This window comes from Podarcis cretensis, assembly GCF_951804945.1.
Source record: "Podarcis cretensis genome assembly, chromosome: 17".
Taxonomy (NCBI): Eukaryota; Metazoa; Chordata; class Lepidosauria; order Squamata; family Lacertidae; genus Podarcis; species Podarcis cretensis.
In genome coordinates, this window is record NC_137187.1 from 28741770 (window position 1) to 28762020 (window position 20251).

At 47.2% G+C, this 20251-nt stretch overlaps 1 protein-coding gene across 1 annotated transcript in view; it reads right to left on the bottom strand.

The window, feature by feature from the left end:
- Positions 1 to 1476: 1476 nt before the first annotated feature.
- The window catches only part of HACD4 (3-hydroxyacyl-CoA dehydratase 4), a 29752-nt gene continuing 10977 nt past the window's right edge, over positions 1477 to 20251 (bottom strand). Inside the window, exons 4-7 of the mRNA XM_079959830.1 lie at positions 11505 to 11617; positions 7525 to 7631; positions 5246 to 5377; positions 1477 to 2942 (exon numbers count right to left, since the gene is read on the bottom strand). Coding sequence (XP_079815956.1) covers positions 2860 to 2942; positions 5246 to 5377; positions 7525 to 7631; positions 11505 to 11617 — 435 coding nt within the window. The 3' untranslated portion in view covers positions 1477 to 2859. The remainder of the gene's footprint in view (positions 2943 to 5245; positions 5378 to 7524; positions 7632 to 11504; positions 11618 to 20251) is intronic.

The window sequence follows — 20251 nt, forward strand, 5'->3', positions numbered from 1 at the left end:
CAGTGGAAAACTTTTGAAACTTGCCTTTGGAATTCTCAGCCCCCCCGACTTGCACCTCAGGGACTGGGGCTACAGCCATTTCCAGGCTCTTCATGACTTCTCCAGGGCCCTGGCCTCCTGCTGAAGTTTCACACAAACTTCTCAGCACCTCCCAGGCAGCCCTTGCTGACTTTACGCCTTCCAAACTAGGCAAGAGCGATGCGTGTACGCATGCTTTCAGCATAGCAAGCTCTCTTTGCATTCTCTGCTGGCCATCTTCAGGCAACGCAGCCTCAAAGCCTGCAATGTCTGTCCCTTCAGGACCTGGATTTAGGGGAAGTGGCTCTTTCTGGCTTACATCCCAAAGCCCAGTAACCAGAAACCAACCCCTTACTCTTCTGGACCAGGTTGCCCAACTTCTTAAAGTGAGCTTTTCAAGCGGAACGTCCTCAAGGACCTGGCTGTCTGCCATTTTCTCCTCTTCCCCGGGGCCCCAGCTGCTACTCACGTAAAACCAGTCAGCTCTCCGGCACCCGATTTTTCAGCTGCTTTCCCAGCTCTCCTGCCTCTCAGCATCAGGCAAAAATCAGCGTCCCAGCCAGCTGCTCTCAGCTCTCAGCTCTCAGCAACTCTTGCCTCTTAGCAGCAGGCAAAACACAGAACGCAGACCTCCGCTTCGGTAGCGTCTTCCCAGCTGTTCAAGCTGACTTCAAAGCACACCGGCAGACTTTCAGCAACAGTTTTATAAGCGGTAATTAGGTCCCCCATAACCTGTGATAAAATCTTAATTGGCTAATTACTTTATGGCCCCAATTAGCCTCAGTTTATTGCGGTCCGGCACACTTCCTAGCCAAGCTGCGCAGACCTTCTTCTCTCCGGTTTCGCCTTGCAGAGTAAAAAACACAGCGGAACAAAAACCGTTGCTGCTTGCTTAGATCCAAACACACCAAGCACTCATGAGTCCAAATTAACAGTTCTTTATTGCAGCAAAATATTTACAGCTCAGCATTCCTCAGATTCTCCTGGACTGCTAGCATTCATGGCGTCCGTCTCTTTCAGAGACCAAGAGAGAACAACAGAAAGTAAAGGCTCCTCCCTCCTTCCAAACGTTGGAAACCTGACGTCAGAATGGGAGGTACTACTCAGAACAACTTAACCCTGTAAGTTCTGAATCCCAACAGCTCATGGGCCAGTTAAACGACTCTCATGGGCCACTTCTGGCCCATAGGCCTTAGGTTGTCGACCTCTGGATTATAGCATGTGTTGGTTGGCACCCTTCTGTTTATGAGACAATGGAGTGTGCCTTTAGGGCTGAAGTCAAACTGCTGGAAGGTTACAGCACCTGCTGTGGATGGGGAGACTGGTAAGGGAGACACATTGGGGTTTTTTTTGGGGGGGGGGTATCTGAACAGATCGGAAAAGAGAGTATCAAAAGAGAATGGACCACCAAATCTAGAGGCCTGCCAGGCACACAGCAGAATGGAAGATGAGGAGAAGTTTACATTTTCTCCAGCCTGATTTTATTTATGAGGCTGCCATGGACTGTAGGATTAACAGTGTTTTATCAGCTCAAGTATTATCTTTTGCCCTTTCCCCAGTCCTTACCTTTGACTTTTACACCACTTTGCACCCCCTGGAGCAGTTTTTAAGGGGTTCAGGGGGAAAAGCAGAAATTTCTATGGACTAGTGAGAGTTTGTTGTGCGAGTGGAACAGCAGGCATTAGATACAAGCCGTGCGGTATTATAGGTGAAATGCAAAGTCTGAATTTCACCTGTAATATCACATGGTTTGTATCTAATACTACTGTTCCACTTGTACAACAGACTTATACATCTCCAACAAAAGTACTACTCTTCTCTCTCCTCCCCCCCTTAAAAACTGCTCCAGGAGGTTGTAGGGCCCTTTGGAACAGATTTTGGGACCACACAGGGGGATAAGATGAATTGGACATTCTCACAGTGGAAGCAGAAGTCCTCTTGCACAAGTGACACTCCATCCATACAGCACTATGGAACATCAATATTCTCTTGGTTTTAGATATACTCACTGCTCCATTTTGCATATATAATTACAAATCTTTAAACGTCTAGGTTTCATTACATAAATGTGTTGAAAGAGACAAAGATATCCTTTTTTCACATTTAAACAAAAAATATGTTTCCAGTGGCTAGAGGTTCGTGAATGATTTAACTGGAAATTCCAATTCCGTGGGAAAAGTTAAGACAAACATTCCAAATCTTCCAAATATTTGCACCAATATATTTTGCCTGTGTTGGTTCTGAGGCAGTTTTCACTAGGATGGTAATCCAAGTCTGGCTCTTACCGCTTGCACAAATCGGCGGCTCACATTATGCGATGTTTCTCCATTTTGGGAAGGATGTAGAAATATTTGAGTACAGAAATAACTAGTGTGTTGGGCAGAGAAGGCTAGGTTTAGTCCCCTTCTCCCTGCTACTGGGCCAGGCAGCATCCCTGAGCAGTTGCCCAGGACCCAGGCTGGGCTGCTGGTGATTTTTGCTCTGGGCCCCCTTTATGGTCCCCACCTTGAGGGCAAACCCTCAGAATCAGCTCTATTGCAGCTGAGTGTTCTGTGGCTCCATTTCCCCCACAATCCCAGTCCCAAAATGTGCTTTAAAAATCACAATTCTGCACCAGATTCAGGGTTCTGCCGCACACACAAACACTTCTCACGCCATGTGTGTCATGGGATCTACGTATCGAGAGCGTGTGTTGCCGTCTTTAAACCAAAGTTATCCAAATTACTGTCTCATGGTACTGTCTCATTTTAAAGTCATGGTCTACTGTGCTTAGTTTCACGAAGGGCATTTACCACCAGGCTTCCCAGAGCCACTTCCCTCACTCCTTAAGGAAAAGGTAAGCTAGCTTCTTTTGGCCTTGATGGTCCAGCTTCCCAGTTGAGCCTTCCGTTCCATGTAGAGGCATCGGACAATGAGGTATGCACCTAAATTCAAACCAGAACAGGCTCTGAGTGCAAGAAGGTAGAAACCAATATGGAGAATGCAAATACATCTTGTCCTTAATGAAGCCCATTCAGGTCCCTCTATGATACAATAATCTTTGTTGTCATTTTCCCATACAGAACAACAAAATTGAAAAAATCTGCATCAGACATTCAAAAATCAACAAGCCTGCTATCCCAACTATCCCAGCCTGGTTAATCTCCTAAAAACTCTGATACCCCATAATTAAATACAATATACTCCCATAGAGACTACCTTAAAAGGTAAAGGGACCCCTGACCATTAGGTCCAGTCGTGGCCGACTCTGGGGTTGCGGCTCTCATCTCGTTTTACTGGCCAAGGGAACCAGTGTTCAGCTTCTGGGTCATGTGGCCAGCATGACTAAGCCGCTTCTGGCGAACCAGAGCAGCACACGGAAACGCCGTTTCCCTTCCCGCCAGAGCGGTACCTATTTATCTACTTGCACTTTGACGTGCTTTTGAACTGCTAGGTTGGCAGGAGCAGGGACCGAGCAACGGGAGCTCACCCCGTCACGGGGATTCGAACCACCGACCTTCTGATCAGCAAGCCCTAGGCTCTGTGGTTTAACCCACAACACCACCTGCGTCCCTCCTTATATACCCATCCTTATATACAGCTTATTATCAAAACAGTCCATAAGCAGGGTAGAAGAAATAGCCAGAATACTTCCCCCCTGCTGGCAACATATTAATCTATATGATGGAGGGACGCGGGTACCTATTTATCTACTTGCACTTTGACATGCTTTCAAACTGCTAGGTTGGCAGGAGCAGGGACCGAGCAACGGGAGCTCACCCTGTCGCGGGGATTCAAACCACCGACTTTCTGATCGGCAAGTCCTAGGCTCTGTGGTTTAACCCACAGCGCCACCCACGTCCCTTATAGAGACTACCTTACACTGCATTTAAAACCAAAATTGTATTTGGATAGAAGCTGTTTCTCAGGTGGCTAGTCCTAGTCTAGGGATCTTCCAAGCCCCTTCCCCCTCAAAACATGGGCTAGAGTTCTAGTTATATTGTGAACTTCCCTGAGACCTGCGGGCATAGGGTGGTATACAAACTTAATACATTTAATAAATAATAGTAATACAGTGGTACCTTGGTTCTCGAACTTAATCCGTTCCGGGAGTCCGTTCAACCCCTAAAACCGTTCGAAAACCAAGATGCGGCTTCCGATTGGCTGCAGGAGCTTCCTTCACTCAATTGGAAGCCGCGCCGCACATCCGGCTTCCCAAAAACGTTTGCAAACCGTAACACTTCCGGGTTTGGCGGCGTTTGGGAGCCAATTTGTTTGACTATTAAGCTGTTTGCGGACCAAGGTACAGTCATACCTCATGCTAACGTTTGCTTCAGGTTAAGCGTTTTCAGGTTGCATCCCGTGGCAACCCGGAAGTAACGGAACGGGTTACTTCTGGGTTTCGCCGCTCACGCATGCACAGATGCACAAAATGACATCATGCGCAGAAGCTGTGAATCGCAACCCGCACACGCACAGACGTGGGTTGCGTTCTGTTCAGGTTGCGAATGGGCCTCCGGAACGGATCCCGTTTGCAACCAGAGATACCACTGTACCACTGTAATAATAACAGAGATGCCCAGATATGGTTGTGACATTATGTAGCCCCACTTCTTCACTTGTGGAAGACTGTACAGTGGTACCTCAGGTTAAGTACTTGATTAGTTCTGGAGGTCCGTACTTAACCTGAAACTGTTCTTAACCTGAAGCACCACTTTAGCTAAAGGGGCCTCCTGCTGCTGCCACACTGCCAGAGCACAATTTCTGTTCTCATCCTGAAGCAAAGTTCTTAACCTGAAGCACTATTTCTGGGTTAGCGGAGTATGTAACCTGAAGCATATGTAACCTGAAGCGTATGTAACCCAAGGTACCACTGTATTCTTTTGGTTCTTTTGAGCGACGCTTGTTTCTTTCACCCCATGGAGCCTCGCCATTGTCCTGCGGCCGTCGCCGCTCCCTCCTGGCCATCGCAGAGCATCACGGGCGCCGCCAACCATGCGGTTTGAATTGACCAATCTGTGGCGGCATGGGGGGCGGAGCTAAGGGGAGTGGACCTGAGGGATGCAGTCTTCCCTCAGGTCCACTCCCAAACAAGAAAAGCGGGCTGCTCTCAGCAGCAAAAGTTGAAATAGAAGAGGGATATATACAAACAGCTCCCAATTCAGTCCCTACTGAGACTTGGGCTACAATACCCCTGGCTTGCCAAACTAAGTTTTTGTGTGTGTTTGCCAAGAAACTAAAAACTTACCTCCAAACAACATCGCCATGTATATTTTTAGTACATAGGGAAAGTAGACGGTTATATCGAATGGTAAGGGCAGCTGGGTTGAGTAAGTGCCGTAGGTTTCAAAGTGAGGTAGCGATTCATATATGGCAAACTCTGGAGAGGGGGAGGGGAAATAGATAAAAAAAATGATTTAGTGGCTTGTAAGTGAAAAATCTCCAAAAGAGCAAAATTAAAAGTCTTAGGCCTTCCTTTATGATAAAAAGCTATAATGGATAACTTAATGCAACGTAAGACCATCATTAATTATCGCAGGTGAGGTTCCCTCTGCTCCATGGCAAGCACAATGGACAGGCAGGTTTTCAACTGCATATAAAAGTCCATTTTTAGCAGGGCAGATACTCTGTACTTTGGATGGAGTGTAATGTAGTCACCAGAAAGATTTAGTGCTTGAAATGCATAATAAATAATTATTATTATTATTATTATTATTATTATTATTATTATTATTGAATTTATATACTACTCTATACCCGAAGGTCTAAGGGCGGTTCACATTAAAAGGATCACAGTATATAAAATAAAAACAATAACAATAACCCAATAATACACCCTCCCAAAAGAGCCACATTTTAAAAGGGTACGGGATGTTGATCAGGTCAACCAAAGGCCTGGTTAAAAGAGGAATGTTTTTGCCTGGCACCTGAAGGTGTGCAATGAAGGCGCCAGGCAAACTTCCCTGGGGAGAGCATTCAACAGTCAGGGAGCCACTGCAGAGACGGCCCTGTTCTCGTGTTGCCACCCTCTGGACCTCTCGATAGAGCCTTAATCTGCAGCTATGACAGCACAATAAATCAAAGCCTCCATTCAGCCCAGGCTCCCTGAAATAGGAGCATAGCAAACTGTCTTCTACTGAGTTAGCTCAGTAGACACAGCTCTCCAGGGTTTCAGGATGCTGGAGGTTGTAAGTGGGAGAGAGCGGATTTTTAAAGTCTTTTAAAACACATTGGAAAGTTGGAGGAAAGTTGGTGATAGTTGGGAGGCAAAGAATGGCCCACAGTCCATGGTGTGCAGGGTTTCATGTTTGTCACAGATGTGCTCTATGGAGAATTTAGTTATTTGAAATTCTGTCAATATCTTTTTATATAATTTTTTTTATTCCATTTTGCATTTTCACAATTTCAAAATTTCCCCATTCCCCCCGGACTTCCCTCAACCTCCTTCTCTGGTTTATTTCACCATAATATTATGTCTGCATATTGCCTTTCCCCCTCCTTTTTTATATTTTAACTTATAAATTATATAACTTTTGCTAATTAACAGAGAGACTTCGAAATAAGGACAAAAAATCCTTCAAGAAAAAACTGGGAACCATTTTCAGCCTGCATGCAGAATCAATGCAAAGACCTGAACTCATTAGCAGGTTTTGAATAATCACAATTCTGTCAAGATTTTTTAATGTTTAGTACACAATTAACTATTCTGAATGAAAGTTGGATGGTGTTCCGTCTCCTTGCAGCAGACTGTGTCTTTTCAGATATTGCCAAATTGCTGCTCCCATTTTCCCCAGCCATTGCTCATCCCGATTAGGGCTTGTGAACATTGGTTCGGAGACTGCATCACCCAGGATGAGAGCAAATTTTGAAGGATAGCTCTGTTGCAATTTGCATCTTGCATTTGCAGCATTGCAAAATGAAATATACTCAGAGTCAAGAGTGGATTTCATGCTCTTTATTCAGCTCATAGTGGTGAGGAGGAATGAAAGTCCCCTCAAAGTATCTGCTTTATATACATTATTTACAGAATGGGCTGCACGTGATTGGCTAATTCTGGAATTCTCCTGTAGGCCAATCAGGTTGTGGATTCACTTCCATCTGGAGCCGGATTGGGTGGCTCCTGCAGACCAATCATACTGCTGCATTGTTCTAGGACCAATCAGACTGCTGCATTTTGGATCCTATTGTTCTAGGACCAATCAGCCTGCTGCATTCTGGATCCTATTGTTCTAGGACCAATCAGCCTGCTGCATTCTGGATCCTATTGTTCTAGGACCAATCAGACGGCTGCATTTTGGATCCTATTGTTCTAGGACCAATCAGACTGCTGTATTTTGGATCCTATTCAACTCAGTACATAACACAAAGGGTCTGCTTTAAATGTGTGTTGAATTGAATTTTTCCTCCACCTCTACTCAGAAGTAAGCCCCTTTGGATTCAATGGGCATTACTCCTGAGGAAGTATGCTTAGGGTGGTAGCCTTAGAAATCAGGCAGGCTTCATCATGTGCCCTCCCTCTGCCGTTACCTTCAGCCAAAACCGACAGAGGATACAAAGGAATCCATAGCGTATAATGGAGCCACGTCAATTCTTGAAAGTATGTTCCTGTTACTGCCAGCATACAGTAAGTATATCTAGAATAAAAAGCAGGTGAAAAGAGGGTGAGCCACATTCTGATTTTTCACTGCTGAAAATGCTGAATAGCTGAAATCACCTTTTAGTAACCAAACAATTAAACCCCTGTGTTGCAAACAGTTATCAGGAATATCCAAGGCAACATGATGACCAAGTACAACAATGTGGTGTCAATATGAGCTCTTTATATAATCTATACAGAACATTGAACAGTATGAAATATATGAAATATGCACTCTCTGCAAAACCAAATAAACAGAAATCTTACAAATCTCTGAAAGTCACAAAATATGCACTCTTGATGGATTTTCTTGAAAACATAGAACCATACTTATGTTTATTTGGTTCTGTTTTCAAGGGGATGCGGGTGGCGCTGTGGGTTAAACCACAGAGCCTAGGATTTGCTGATCAGAAGGTCAGCGGTTCAAATCCCATGACAGGGTGAGCTCCCATTGCTCGGTCCCTGCTCCTGCCAACCTAGCAGTTCGAAAGCATGTCAAAGTGCAAGTAGATAAATAGGTACTGCTCTGGTGGGAAGGTAAACGGCATTTCCGTGCACTGCTCTGGTTCGCCAGAAGCAGCTTAGTCATGCTGGCCACATGACCTGGAAGCTGTATGCCGGCTCCCTCGGCCAATAAAGCGAGATGAGCGCCGCAACCCCAGAGTGGGCCACAACTGGACCTAATGGTCAGGGGTCCCTTTACCTTTACTATGTTTTCAAGAGAATCCATCAAGAGTGCCTATTTTGTGACTTTCAGAGATTTATAAGATGTCTCCTTTTAAGCAGCAAAGCCACTACCGCGATCACATAGGAGGTGGGGTTGCGGGCTTCACGCCCCTCCCCCACTCTCGCGGGGGCTGCCTCCAGCCCCCACGATAGCAGAGGGAATCCCCGGGCGCATCATACCCCGGGCCAGCCAATCCGCTGGCTCAGGGGGCGAGGCCTTGGCCATTTAAACCCACTGCAGCCGAGGCTCCTCCTCTTTCCCTCACTGCAGCTAACCCGGCTTTCCTTCCCATCCCACCCTCTTTAGGCTAGGTTCTCTGACGTTGCTATGAACTACGGTTGATCGCCGTAGTTAAGGGGCCTGGTAGGAATTTCCCCAAATAGCAGATTGGCACCAGCCATTTGGTTTTCGCCTACCTCGTAGCAAACCGTCACAACTCTTCGGTATTGGCGGTTAGGCATTGGTGGGGGTACTGTCCTATTGTTATGCAAATGAAGGGGGAAGGAGTGCCATCACCTTCCCCAAACAAGGGTAGTCCAGTAAAGGATTCCGGGGGACTTGGCCTTGTCCTAAGCCTAAGGAGGTGTGGGCCCATGGCACGCCCCCACACGGTGACGCCCGGGGGAGGTCCTAGTTGACGTGCCTCAGCAGGACTCCTCCCACTGGTGATTAACCCTTCCGGCCTAGGAGCCGGTTAGTAGTTAGGACCAATGCCTAAGCCAATACTGCTCAATTCCTGTAATCAATAAAGTTGTGGCCTAATTTGTCCCATTAACCTGAATTCTTGTGTCCTGTGTCTTTATTTCCTCAGGGGGAGGCGGGAACTTGCCAAGCAACTTGACTGCTGTGATAGCTCAGTTGGTAGAACTTCAAAGGTATCATTTCACCCATCCTGATCCCCAAAATGTGAGGAAGATGGGAAGCCAAAGAACAAGGGGAGCCATTGTTGTGGTGCCTTTGAGATGTTACTGGACTCTATCGCCACAGCCAGTGTTTATTGGGACTTCACAGAGACCCAGTGATGCTCTTTTGTATTGCTGCTTTGTTTGCAAGCTAAATCACACAACCCCAACCCAACTTGCATGGGGGTAAGCCCCACAGGGTTCAATAAGACTTACGTCTGAGTGAGACTGCGCAGTTAGCCATCTGAAAACTCCTTACATTATTTTTTTTCCAAAAAAATTAACAAATAAACAATTCTACAACATTTCAAATTTGACAATTAGTCATTCCACCTACAACTTCCCCTCCCTCCCTCCCTCCCTCCCTCCCTGATTCCCTCAAAAATTCAATTCACGCTGCATATTATTCTATACCTTCACCTTATCACAAAAGAAAAACAAAAAGTTCACCCCCAGTGCTGTTCTTACTCAAATCCTATTTGTGTTTTAACATATTTACACTGAGTTTTTACGTCTCCTACAAACATTTTCCAATCTCCTTTAAAATCAGTCTCTTTCTGATCTCTAATTTTACACGTCAAACTTGCCAATGCTACCTATTCTATCTATTTCAGCTGCCATTAAGTGACCCACGAACTCTGGAACTTCTGAAATGATCTTGTCCTCTCTCCCAGTAGGAAATAGACAGACAGGCAATGTCTAAACTTGATTGTCCACATAAAAGATAACCACTCGAATCTCTAAGGGCTGCTGTGTTTGGAAGGCGAGAGCACCCACCTCTTTTCTCAAGAGTTCTACGTTGCTTGGGTTTACTAGGTAGTTGACTTGGTGGCCCTGTGCTTGCTTTATCTCTGTTGCCTCAGGTAAATAGCAGGAACCTTGAAAAACCAGTTTGCTCACATTTTTTGCTCTTCTGACAGAACTGTGCCCCCTTCTCTCAGTGCAGCCTAAAGCTGTGGCCTTCAGCTTTATCAGACCTGGGACCCACCTTTATCCCAAACAGGAATATGCAGACCAATTTCTTAGTCTTCTTACCATATATACATGTCTGGTGATAAAGTTGTTCTTGCAACCTGCCTTAGATCAGGCCATGATCTGGTTGGGGGACCCAAGCAACCAATTTAATCCACACGGTTTCTGGGTATCTCTCTATCTGTTTCTAAAAATCTAGGAAAATACACAATTTGTAGACTGCAGCTAGCAGCAAGGCCAAAGCGATAAGTAATGCTGGGAGAAAGTGAGGGAGTGCCCACGCTTTGTCCTTTTTCCAGTCTTCCCAAGATTTGCTTTTGCAGGAAAAGCAGACCAGATAATGAAACTTAATTGCCTGCCAAATGTACCGTATTTTTCGCCCCATAGGACGCACCGGCCCATAGGACGCACATAGTTTTTTGGGGGGAAATAAAGGGGAAAAAATTATTTCCCCCCCAGGTGCTCTGCACTAATCCCGAAGCTTGGGGCGTGCGGAGTTCAGCGCGCTCCAAGTTTCTGGGTGCCGGCAAGGTCTCCGCTAGCCTTGGGAAAGCCGTGCAACTTCGCGCGGCTCTCCCAAGGCTAGCGGAGCACTGCGCTAATCCCGAAGCTTGGGGCGTGTGGAGCTCAGTGCGCCCCAAGCTTCTGGGTGCCGGCAAGGTCTCCGCTAGCCGTGGGAGAGCCGCGCAGCTCTCCCACGGCTAGCGGAGCGCTGCGCTAATCCCGAAGCTTGGGGCGTGCGGAGCTCAGCGCGCCCCAAGCTTCTGGGTGCCGGCAAGGTCTCCGCTAGCCGTGGGAGAGCCGCGCGGCTCTCCCACGGCTAGCAGAGCGCTGCGCTAATCCTGAAGCTTGGGGCATGCAGAACTCAGCACGCCCCAAGCTTCTGACTGCCGGCAAAGTCTCCGCTAGCCGTGGGAGAGCCGCGCAGCTCTCCCACGGCTAGCGGAGCGCTGCGCTAATCCCGAAGCTTGGGGCGTGCGGAGCTCAGTGCGCCCCAAGCTTCTGGGTGCAGGCAAGCTCTCCCACGGCTAGCGGAGAGCTTCCTGAAGCCTGGAGAGCGAGAGGGGTCGGTGCGCACTGACCCCCTTCGCTCTCCAGGCTTCAGCGAAAGCCTGCATTCGCCCCATAGGATGCACACACATTTCCCCTTCATTTTTGGAGGGGAAAAAGTGCGTCCTATAGGGCGAAAAATACGGTAGATATGGAAGGCCGAAAGAAAAACCATTTGGTTTACTTTGGAGGGACGTGCATGTCTGTGTTAAGTTCTTACCTAACCACATCAAGGAAACTCCAGAGGAAGAATAAGATGCACACAACACATTTTCCTTGAATTTCTTCTTGACTGACAATCACAACAAATAAGATGATGATTCTTTCTGCGATCTGGAAATGAGGAAAGAGCAGAGGATAAGGTGATGGATTGGGTTTTGCTTCAGCAGCTGTAGCCTCTGGTTTGTGCGACGGGAAAGGTACGTGTGAGATTCTGGGTGCTTCTGGACGGATGGTATTTTGGGATGGGATTCAACCACATACTGGCGAAACCCATTTCCTTGATGAGGGATGAGGGCAGCAAAATGCCCTGGAAAGTGTGAGGTGACACTTGGCTCAACATGACGCCATCTAACCTCCCCACAAACAAATCAGGAGAAATAGCTCATTAAATAGCACCATCTAATCTCCCAGCAAATAAAAATCAGGTTGAATGCTCAATAAACAGGTCATCTAGAAGCAGCCTGTTTTAAATGAAGGAGGAAAACAGTTCGCATGGCAGCAGCCGTGTTGCAGAAAGAATCAAGGCGATAGAAGCATTTCATACAGATGCCCACACAGAGACAGTCACACATTCTGTGTTTTACGGCTGCATTCTGTGGTCCTGCCTCTCCTACCTTATTCGCCACCCAGTATTTTATGCAAAAGCCTCTCTTTGTAACCACCTCTTTCCAATTCAACCTACCCGGCCCCTGAGATCGTCTTCTGAGGTCCTTCTTTGTGTGCCTTTTCCATGTGAGGTCTGGAGGGTGGCAACTCAAGAGCGGGGCCTTCTCTGCAGTGGCTCCCTGCCTGTGGAATGCTCTCCCCAGGGAAGTTCACCTGGTGCCTTCATTACACACCTTTAGGCACCAGGCAAAAATGTTCCTTTTTAACCAGGCCTTTGGTTGATTTGATTGACATCCTATGCCCTTTTAAAATGTTTTTTTTTTTTGGGGGGGTGCCTATTGGGTTGTTGTTTTTATTATTATTAGGTATCTTGTGGTTTTATATCTTGATTTTATTCTGTGAACCGCCCTGAGATTCCCATGTATAGGGTGGTATATAAATTCAAGCAACAACAACAACAACTGTTGCCCTTGGCCACTGGATTTGCATGCTCGGCAGACTCTCACGATACCGTTGGAATTAATTTTACTTTGCATCCTTAAAGGTAAAGGGACCCCTGACCATTAGGTCCAGTCGTGGACGACTCTGGGGTTGCTGCACTCATATTGCTTTACTGACCAAGGGAGCTGGTCTACAGCTTCCGGGTCATGTGGCCAGCATGAATAAGCCGCTTCTGGCGAAACCAGAGCAGCACACACCTTCCCGCTGGAGCGGTACCTATTTATCTACTTGCACTTTGAGGTGCCTTCAAACTGCTAGGTTGGCAGGAGCAGGGACCGAGCAACGGGAGCTCACCCTGTCACGGGGATTCGAACCACCGACCTTCTGATCAGCAAGCCCTAGGCTCTGTGGTTTAACCCACAACGCCACCCGCATCCCTCCTTATATACCCATCCTTATATACTGCTTATTATCAAAACAGTCCATAAGCAGGGTAGAAGAAATAGCCAGAATACTTCCCCCCTGCTGGCAACATATTAATCTATATGATGGAGTTAAAAGAATGTACTGCCAGATGAAACAATAACCAAGGTCCAGGGATATGATTTGTTAGCCTGGCCACCCGGTACTTGCAAGGTGGGAGGAGGACTGGAGAGAGGTTGTCATCTGCTGCCATCTGGATGCCACCCCCTGCCATCTGCAATGACTTCTACCCGTCACCCTCTGAGTAAAGCACTATCTGCTTCCTCTTGCCAAGGCACATCAGAAGGTCGGCAGTTCAAATCCCCGCGACGGGGTGAGCTCCCGTTGCTCAGTCCCTGCTCCTGCCAACCTAGCAGTTTGAAAGCACGTCAAAGTGCAAGTAGATAAATAGGTACCGCTCTGGCAGGAAGGTAAACGGCATTTCCGTGCGCTGCTCTGGTTCGCCGGAAGCAGCTTTGTCATGCTGGCCACATGACCCGGAAGCTGTACGCTGACTCCCTCAGCCAATAAAGCGAGATGAGCTCTGCAACCTCAGAGTCGGTCACGACTGGACCTAATATTGGTCAGGGGTCCCTTTACCTTTACCTTTACATATGATGTTAATTTGGTGAATGAAATGGATGCATTTCATTTTATAAATTGCAGGTACAATCAGGGGGGTTCAGAATCAGGATCAAAGCATGTGAAAAGAGGCTTGTAGATCTTTCTTGTTCCAGGGAAAACATCCTGGCATCATTCTGAAGCTCCTATATTAGCTCTGAGCATAAAGGTCCCATCAACTTGGGGGGTCTTGCTATTTTCCCCCTCCCTCACACAAAAAAGGAAGTTGTGTATCTTCCAGCACTTTTGCTATTTCAGATCCTCTAGTATTCAGCTGTAATTTTAGTAAACCACACTGGCCGTAACCACAAAACTATTAGATATACTAAAATGAAAAAATAAATGGATGTGCCAGTTTATCCTTTTTTTGCCGGAAGGCAGGATTTCCTTTGTCAAATGACTTTGCTAGATGGAAACAAATGCAGACCACTTCCTGAAGATAAAAAGGTTCTGGTCATGGAAAACTGGTCAGCTTCTTAGCTTGCAGGACTTTCTGTAAACTTGCAACACATTAACAGCTGCCTGAAAGCGGGTGGGGACAGAGAGTGTGGTTGCAGCTGAAGAAAGTAGGCTTGAAACATGCATTTGGAGAACCAGCATTTCCCCTGAGATATAACCCTGGAGGAGTCTCCTCAACAAACCACATAGTCTCAGCTTAACCTTCCTCATGAGGAGAAAATGAAGCAAGGCTTAATTGCAACTTGACAGTGATGTGTGCTGGGCTGAGCTATATAGCCACCGAGACCATATAACACCCTGAAAGACCTTCATTGGCTCCCAGTATGTTTCCAAGCACAATCCAAAGTGTTGGTGCTGACCTTTAAAGCCCTAAATGGCCTTGGTCTAGTAGACCTGAAGGAGCGTCTCCACCCCCATTGTTCTGCCCGTACACTGAGGTCCAGCGCCGAGGGCCTTCTGGTGGTTCCCTCACTGCAAGAAGTGAGGTCACAGAGAACCAGGCAGAGGGCCTCCTCAGTGGTGGCGCCCGCCTTGTGGAACACCCTCCCATCAGATGTCAAGGAAATAAACAATTATCTGACTTTTAGAAGTCATCTGAAGGCAGCCCTGTACAGGGAAGTTTTTAATGTTTGATGTTTTATTGTGTTTTTAATATTCTATTGGGAGTCGCCCAGAGTGGCTGGACCAGCCAGATGGATGAGACATAAATAATAATAATAATAATAATAATAATAATAATAATAATAATTATTATTATTATTATTATTATTATTATTATTATTATTATTTCTAGAAAAAGAGGTGCCAGAACTCACCCTGAACACCTCCCTTCTTCTCTTATAATGGCAGTGGTGCCCACCTGAGACGGGTTGGTGAGATCCAGCTGGAAAAAATGCCCTGGTGCTAGGGACTAAGATATGGTTACCAGATTTTTTTCAATGAATCCGGGGACACTTTTTTTTAAAAAAAAAAAATCATGCTGTAGTTGTTGATTCCAAAGTTGTCATCATTCTACCACTCAATGTATAAACACTGAAGCCAGTTCTTGAGTTCTGACACTTTAGCTTGGCCAGAAAAATCAGAACAGAGGGTAGTACAATTAGTTTTCCATGGCTCCCCATCTCCTATAGGACAGTGTAAAGTGTTGGCAATCTGGGCCCTGGTCGAAAGGGCGGGAAACTTGACCCTCACCCTGGGCACTGGGAGTAGAGGACAACTTAAGCCTCCATCCCAATGCTAGACCACCAAGTGTTAGGCTATAAACCACTTAAGAGTATTGTGCAGCCACTGCTACTTGAAGGCAACCAGGAAGGCTAGAAGGGCATGACATGGAACCTACTGAACATACATAGTGCAGATTCTGTAGTTGGAGAGTGAATAACAGCACCTAGGGTGCACAGGTGGGACACAATCCAGTGATGCTGCCTAGCTGTGCCACTTAGGGCTAGGAGTCGGCTAGTACTTTCTGCTAGTATTTCCAGTGGCATTGCAGCCTCTCTTGATGTTTTGGGACTGCACGGATGAAAAAAAAATGACTAAAGAAAGTTGACAATGTGGAGCCAAGGTGTGATGGGATTCGGACTCGGATGCTGAACCTGAGGGATCCCAGCCTGCACAGGATTCCCCGCCTCCAGAACCAGCTGAGCCGGGGCTGGGGCATGAGCCTGAAGGGTCCTCACCTGTGCTGGATCCTCAGGTGCAGGCACCAGCTGAGTCTGCTCTGGCTCCTGAGGTGATGGAGGACCCATTGCCTGCAGGTGCTCCACTCTCAGCCCTGTCAGGGGAAGCTGAGGTTGCCTCTGGGTCCGGTAACCCTCCAGCCTCTCCTGAGCTGCAGAGGCTCAGGGCAGAGAGGCGGAGGGAACTAGGTTCCTGCAGGAGGAGTGCTCGCCTCCAGGCCAGGAGAGGTGAGTCACCTGTGGACCGGGGCCGCCCTATGCCTCAGGGCAGATAAAAGCCAGCCAGCCCGTCCCAGTCCCAAGTTGTGGGAACAACGTTGTTGGTAGCCTGTTCCTGCCTACACCCTGTCCTGCTTCTCTGCCAGAGCTCCTGACCTCACCCGACTCCCTGTCTTGGACCCAGCCTCAGCTTTGACGGACTGCCTCCCTACTACACCCTTGACCTCGGACTGGACTCGGACCTCGCCTCCTTGGGACCAGCACACAAGGGGTGTGATGTCTTAAATCTTGATGTCTTTACCTTAACCTTTGAGAGGCCCCCACTGGTGATGGTGGTGGTCTTCGTCTTCCTTGAAAGGTACACAGAACATTCTCTACTTCTGTATCTCTCTCTACTGTATGATTTCTGGACTTAGGAACACAGGAATCTAACTTAACACTGACTCAATCACTTCATCTCACTCAATATTGTCTGCACTGAGCGGAAGCTGCTCTCCAGGGTTCAAGACAGGAATGTGTCCCTGGTCTATGTCAGGACTTGAGGCCTTTTGCATGCAAGACCTGTGTTTCACCACGGAGCTACAGTTCTTCCTGGGGCATGAACTCCCAAATCATGGGCCCTGATCATCCAATGCTATTCTAGGTTACATCAACAGAAGAATAGAATCCAGATCTAGGGAAGTCATAGTGCCACTCTATTCTGCTTTGGTCAGACCACACCTGGAATGCTGTGTCCAGTTTTGGGCTACACAATTTAAGAAGGATATTGACAATCTGGAAGGTGTGCAGAGGAGGGCAACCAAGATGATTAAGGGTCTGGAAACCAAGCTTTTCAAGGAAAGGTTGAAGGAGCTGGGTCTGTTTAGCCTGGAAAAGAGGAGACTGAGAAAAGATGTTGATAGCCATCTTCAAATAGCTCAAGGGCTGTTGTATGGAAGATGGAGAAAGCTTGTTTTCTTCTGCTCTGGAGGGTAGGACTCTTACCAATGACCTCAAGATACAAGAAAGGAGACTAAACATCAGGAAAAACTTTCTGACAGGAAGAGCCATTTGACAGTGGAACAGTCTCCCACGGGAGGTGGTGGACTTTCCCTCCTTGGAGGTTTCTAAGCAGAGGTTGGGTGGCGATCTGCCATGGATGCTTTAGCTGAGATTCCTGCATTGCAGGGGCTTTGACTAGATGACCCTCGGGGTCCCTTCTAACTCTAAAATTCTATGATTCTGTCTCAAGTGCTTTGAAAACAGAAAACAGACATCATACCCTTTGCTATGTTGTGGTTAGAGTAGCGGAAGAATTCGGGGCAGGAGGTCCCAGTTAGCCAAGATCTCTCCTCCTCACTCCATATTCTGATTTATGGTTTGGCCCTGTAGAAATTACAGGCTGAAATGAGGTGCAAGATGAGTCCTGAGAGCAAAACCCTCAACCAATAGGGCTGTGTACACATTTCAATTATGGTGCTGGAGGAGACTCTTGAGAGTCCCATGGACTGCAAGAAGATCAAACGTATCCATTCTGAAGGAAATCAGCCCTGAGTGCTCACTGGAAGGACAGATCCTGAAGCTGAGGCTCCAAGGCTTTGGCCACCTCATGAGAAGAGAAGACTCCCTGGAAAAGACCCTGATGCTGGGAAAGATGGAGGGCACATGGAGAAGGGGACCACAGAGGACGAGATGGTGGGACAGTGTTCTCGAAGCTACCAGCATGAGTTTGACCAAACTGTGGGAGGCAGTGGAAGACAGGAGTGCCTGGCGTGCTCTGGTCCATGGGGTCACGAAGAGTCAGACATGACTAAACAACTCAACAACAACAACAACACATTTCCATTTACTCTTGCTCCAGCACATTCCCACCAGCATGTTTGGCATCTGTGTACACATGGCTTTACCCATAATGCAGAGCTATTCTGTAGTTTTAATCCAAAAGGAAAACTTACACCATGTTGACTCTGCAGTTAAGCGGAGGTGTATAAAGCTGAGACAGCCATTGCACATCCATGGATGACAGTTTCCTGAATAGGAGTTTTTTGGGGTGGAGGGTTGCAGGAGTGCAGAAAACAAAAAGGCATTCCTGCCAATTGTTTGGTGTGTACAGAAACCTGTACATGCAACTTAAAACACAGCAGGGGAAAAGAACCTCACTGCATTTTAGGATGCAAATGTTCACTTAGCCTAGAACAAAGAGATTTTTGCTTAAGTAATGAAAGGATGTGGTCTCTAAAGTTTTCCTCTGCTTTACACTTGGGTCAAAAATAAATTTAAGTCCGAAAGCCCGTGCCCTCGCTTCCGAAAGCAGAAATTGAAAGCCTGTGCAGTCCTTTTACAAAATGTAAACAAGGAGGTTTTATTTTTCATTCGTGCTCTGTGGAATTTCCTCCTCCTCCTTTCCCTGCTCCCTCTAACTTGACAGCAGCTCAGTTTCTGTGAAATAACACAAGTTAAATCCATAGAAGACCAAAAAAAGTGCATTGCCAAATCACAGCTTCTCTAGGAGATCACAGATGTGTGCAACATATTCTGCTCCAGACGGCAAAGAATTCTTTCCCTTGCTCCCTGAAGATGAAAAATGAAACCCAGACACAGTGTAATCCACAAATGACATTTTTTTTAAAGGGGGTAAGATATAAACAAAGCAGTAAATGTATGACACACAGCCTTTCTTGTAGGGAGAGAAGGGGCCTTTCCGGAATCAGATCATGGAAAATCAAGGCCAACCCAATAAATTTTGGTGCCTGAGGCAGATAGTCCAAATAGTTCTTGGGTGGCTTTAAAAGAGGATTACACAAATTTAGGGAGAAAATTTGGCTATCAGTGTCTGCTACCCATGATGGCTGTGTTCCACCTTCACTGTTGAAGGCAATGTGCGTCTGCATGCCATTTCCTGGAAATTACAAGTGGTGAGGATGCTGCTGCTTGTTAATTTCACAGAATCATAGAGTTGGAAGGGACCATGGTAAAAGGTAAAGGACCCCTGGACGGTTAAGTCCAGTCAAAGGCGACTATGGGGTTGCGGCTCTCATCTCGCTTTCAGGCTGAGGGAGCCGGTGTTTGTCCACAGACAGCTTTCCAGGTCATGTGGCCAGCAGGACTAAACCGCTTCTGGTGCAACGGGACACCATGATGGAAACCAGAGCGCATGGAAACGCCGTTTACCTTCCTGCTGCAGTGGTACCTATTTATCTACTTGCACTGGTGTGCTTTTGAACTGTTAGATTGGCAGGAGCTGGAACAGAGCAACGGGAGCTCACCCTGTTGTGGGGATTTGAACCGCTGACCTTCTAATCAGCAAGCCCAAGAGGCTCAGTGGTTTAGACCACAGCGCCACGTGCATCCTAAAGGGGCCATGAGGATCATCTAGCCCAATGCTCTGCAATGCAGGAACCATCTGGTTGGTAACTGTAAGAACAGCCTGCTGCAATAGATGACTCAATGTGTTCATTCCTAGGAATGCTGAAAAACTCACGCGGCCTTCATGACCTCATATTATCTCTAAGAACAGTGTTTTCTCCTCCAGGTTCAGCAAAAGCAGACTTGCTCTTATTGGAGGGGAAAAGAGATTTTCTGACCCACCCCTTTCTTTCTTTACCCTCCCATACTCTTAGCAGCCTTCCCCAAGAGAGCACCCTTGAGGTGCTTTGATCTACAACTCCCATAAGCCAGCACAGCCATCCTGACCGGGGCTCACAGGAATTGTAGTTTCAGATCTCCGGAGGGCACCAGGTTAGCAAAGGCTGCTCTGAGCATCTTTATCTACTTGGCTTCAACCAAGACAACAGGATGCAACCCACACTAGGACACTGGGTACAAGAATTATCATCATCATCATCATCATCATCATCATCTAGAGCAGCGGTTCTCAACCTGTGGGTCCCCAGATGTTGCTGGACTACAACTCCCGTCATCCCTGAGCTCTGGCCTTGCTAGCTAGGGGTGATGGGAGTTGTAGTTCAACAACATCTGGGGACCCACAGGTTGAGAAAGGCTGATCTAGAGGAAGGCACTGGGTGGAGAGGCTGCACCAGATTCTGCTGTATCCTGAACTGAATTGGGCCACTTTGAGGGGGATCCAGGCCTGGGCAGATTGGATCAAGATAGCCCTTGTGTGACTGCAGGTTGCCAGGGGTGGGTGCATTGGGTGGGAAGGTTACAGGGCTATGCTCTGCTGGCACATTTCCTGCAAGGAATGACAGCTTTCCAGGTCATGTGGCCAGCGTGACTAAACCACTTCTGGTGCAACAGAACACCATGACGGAAGCCAGAG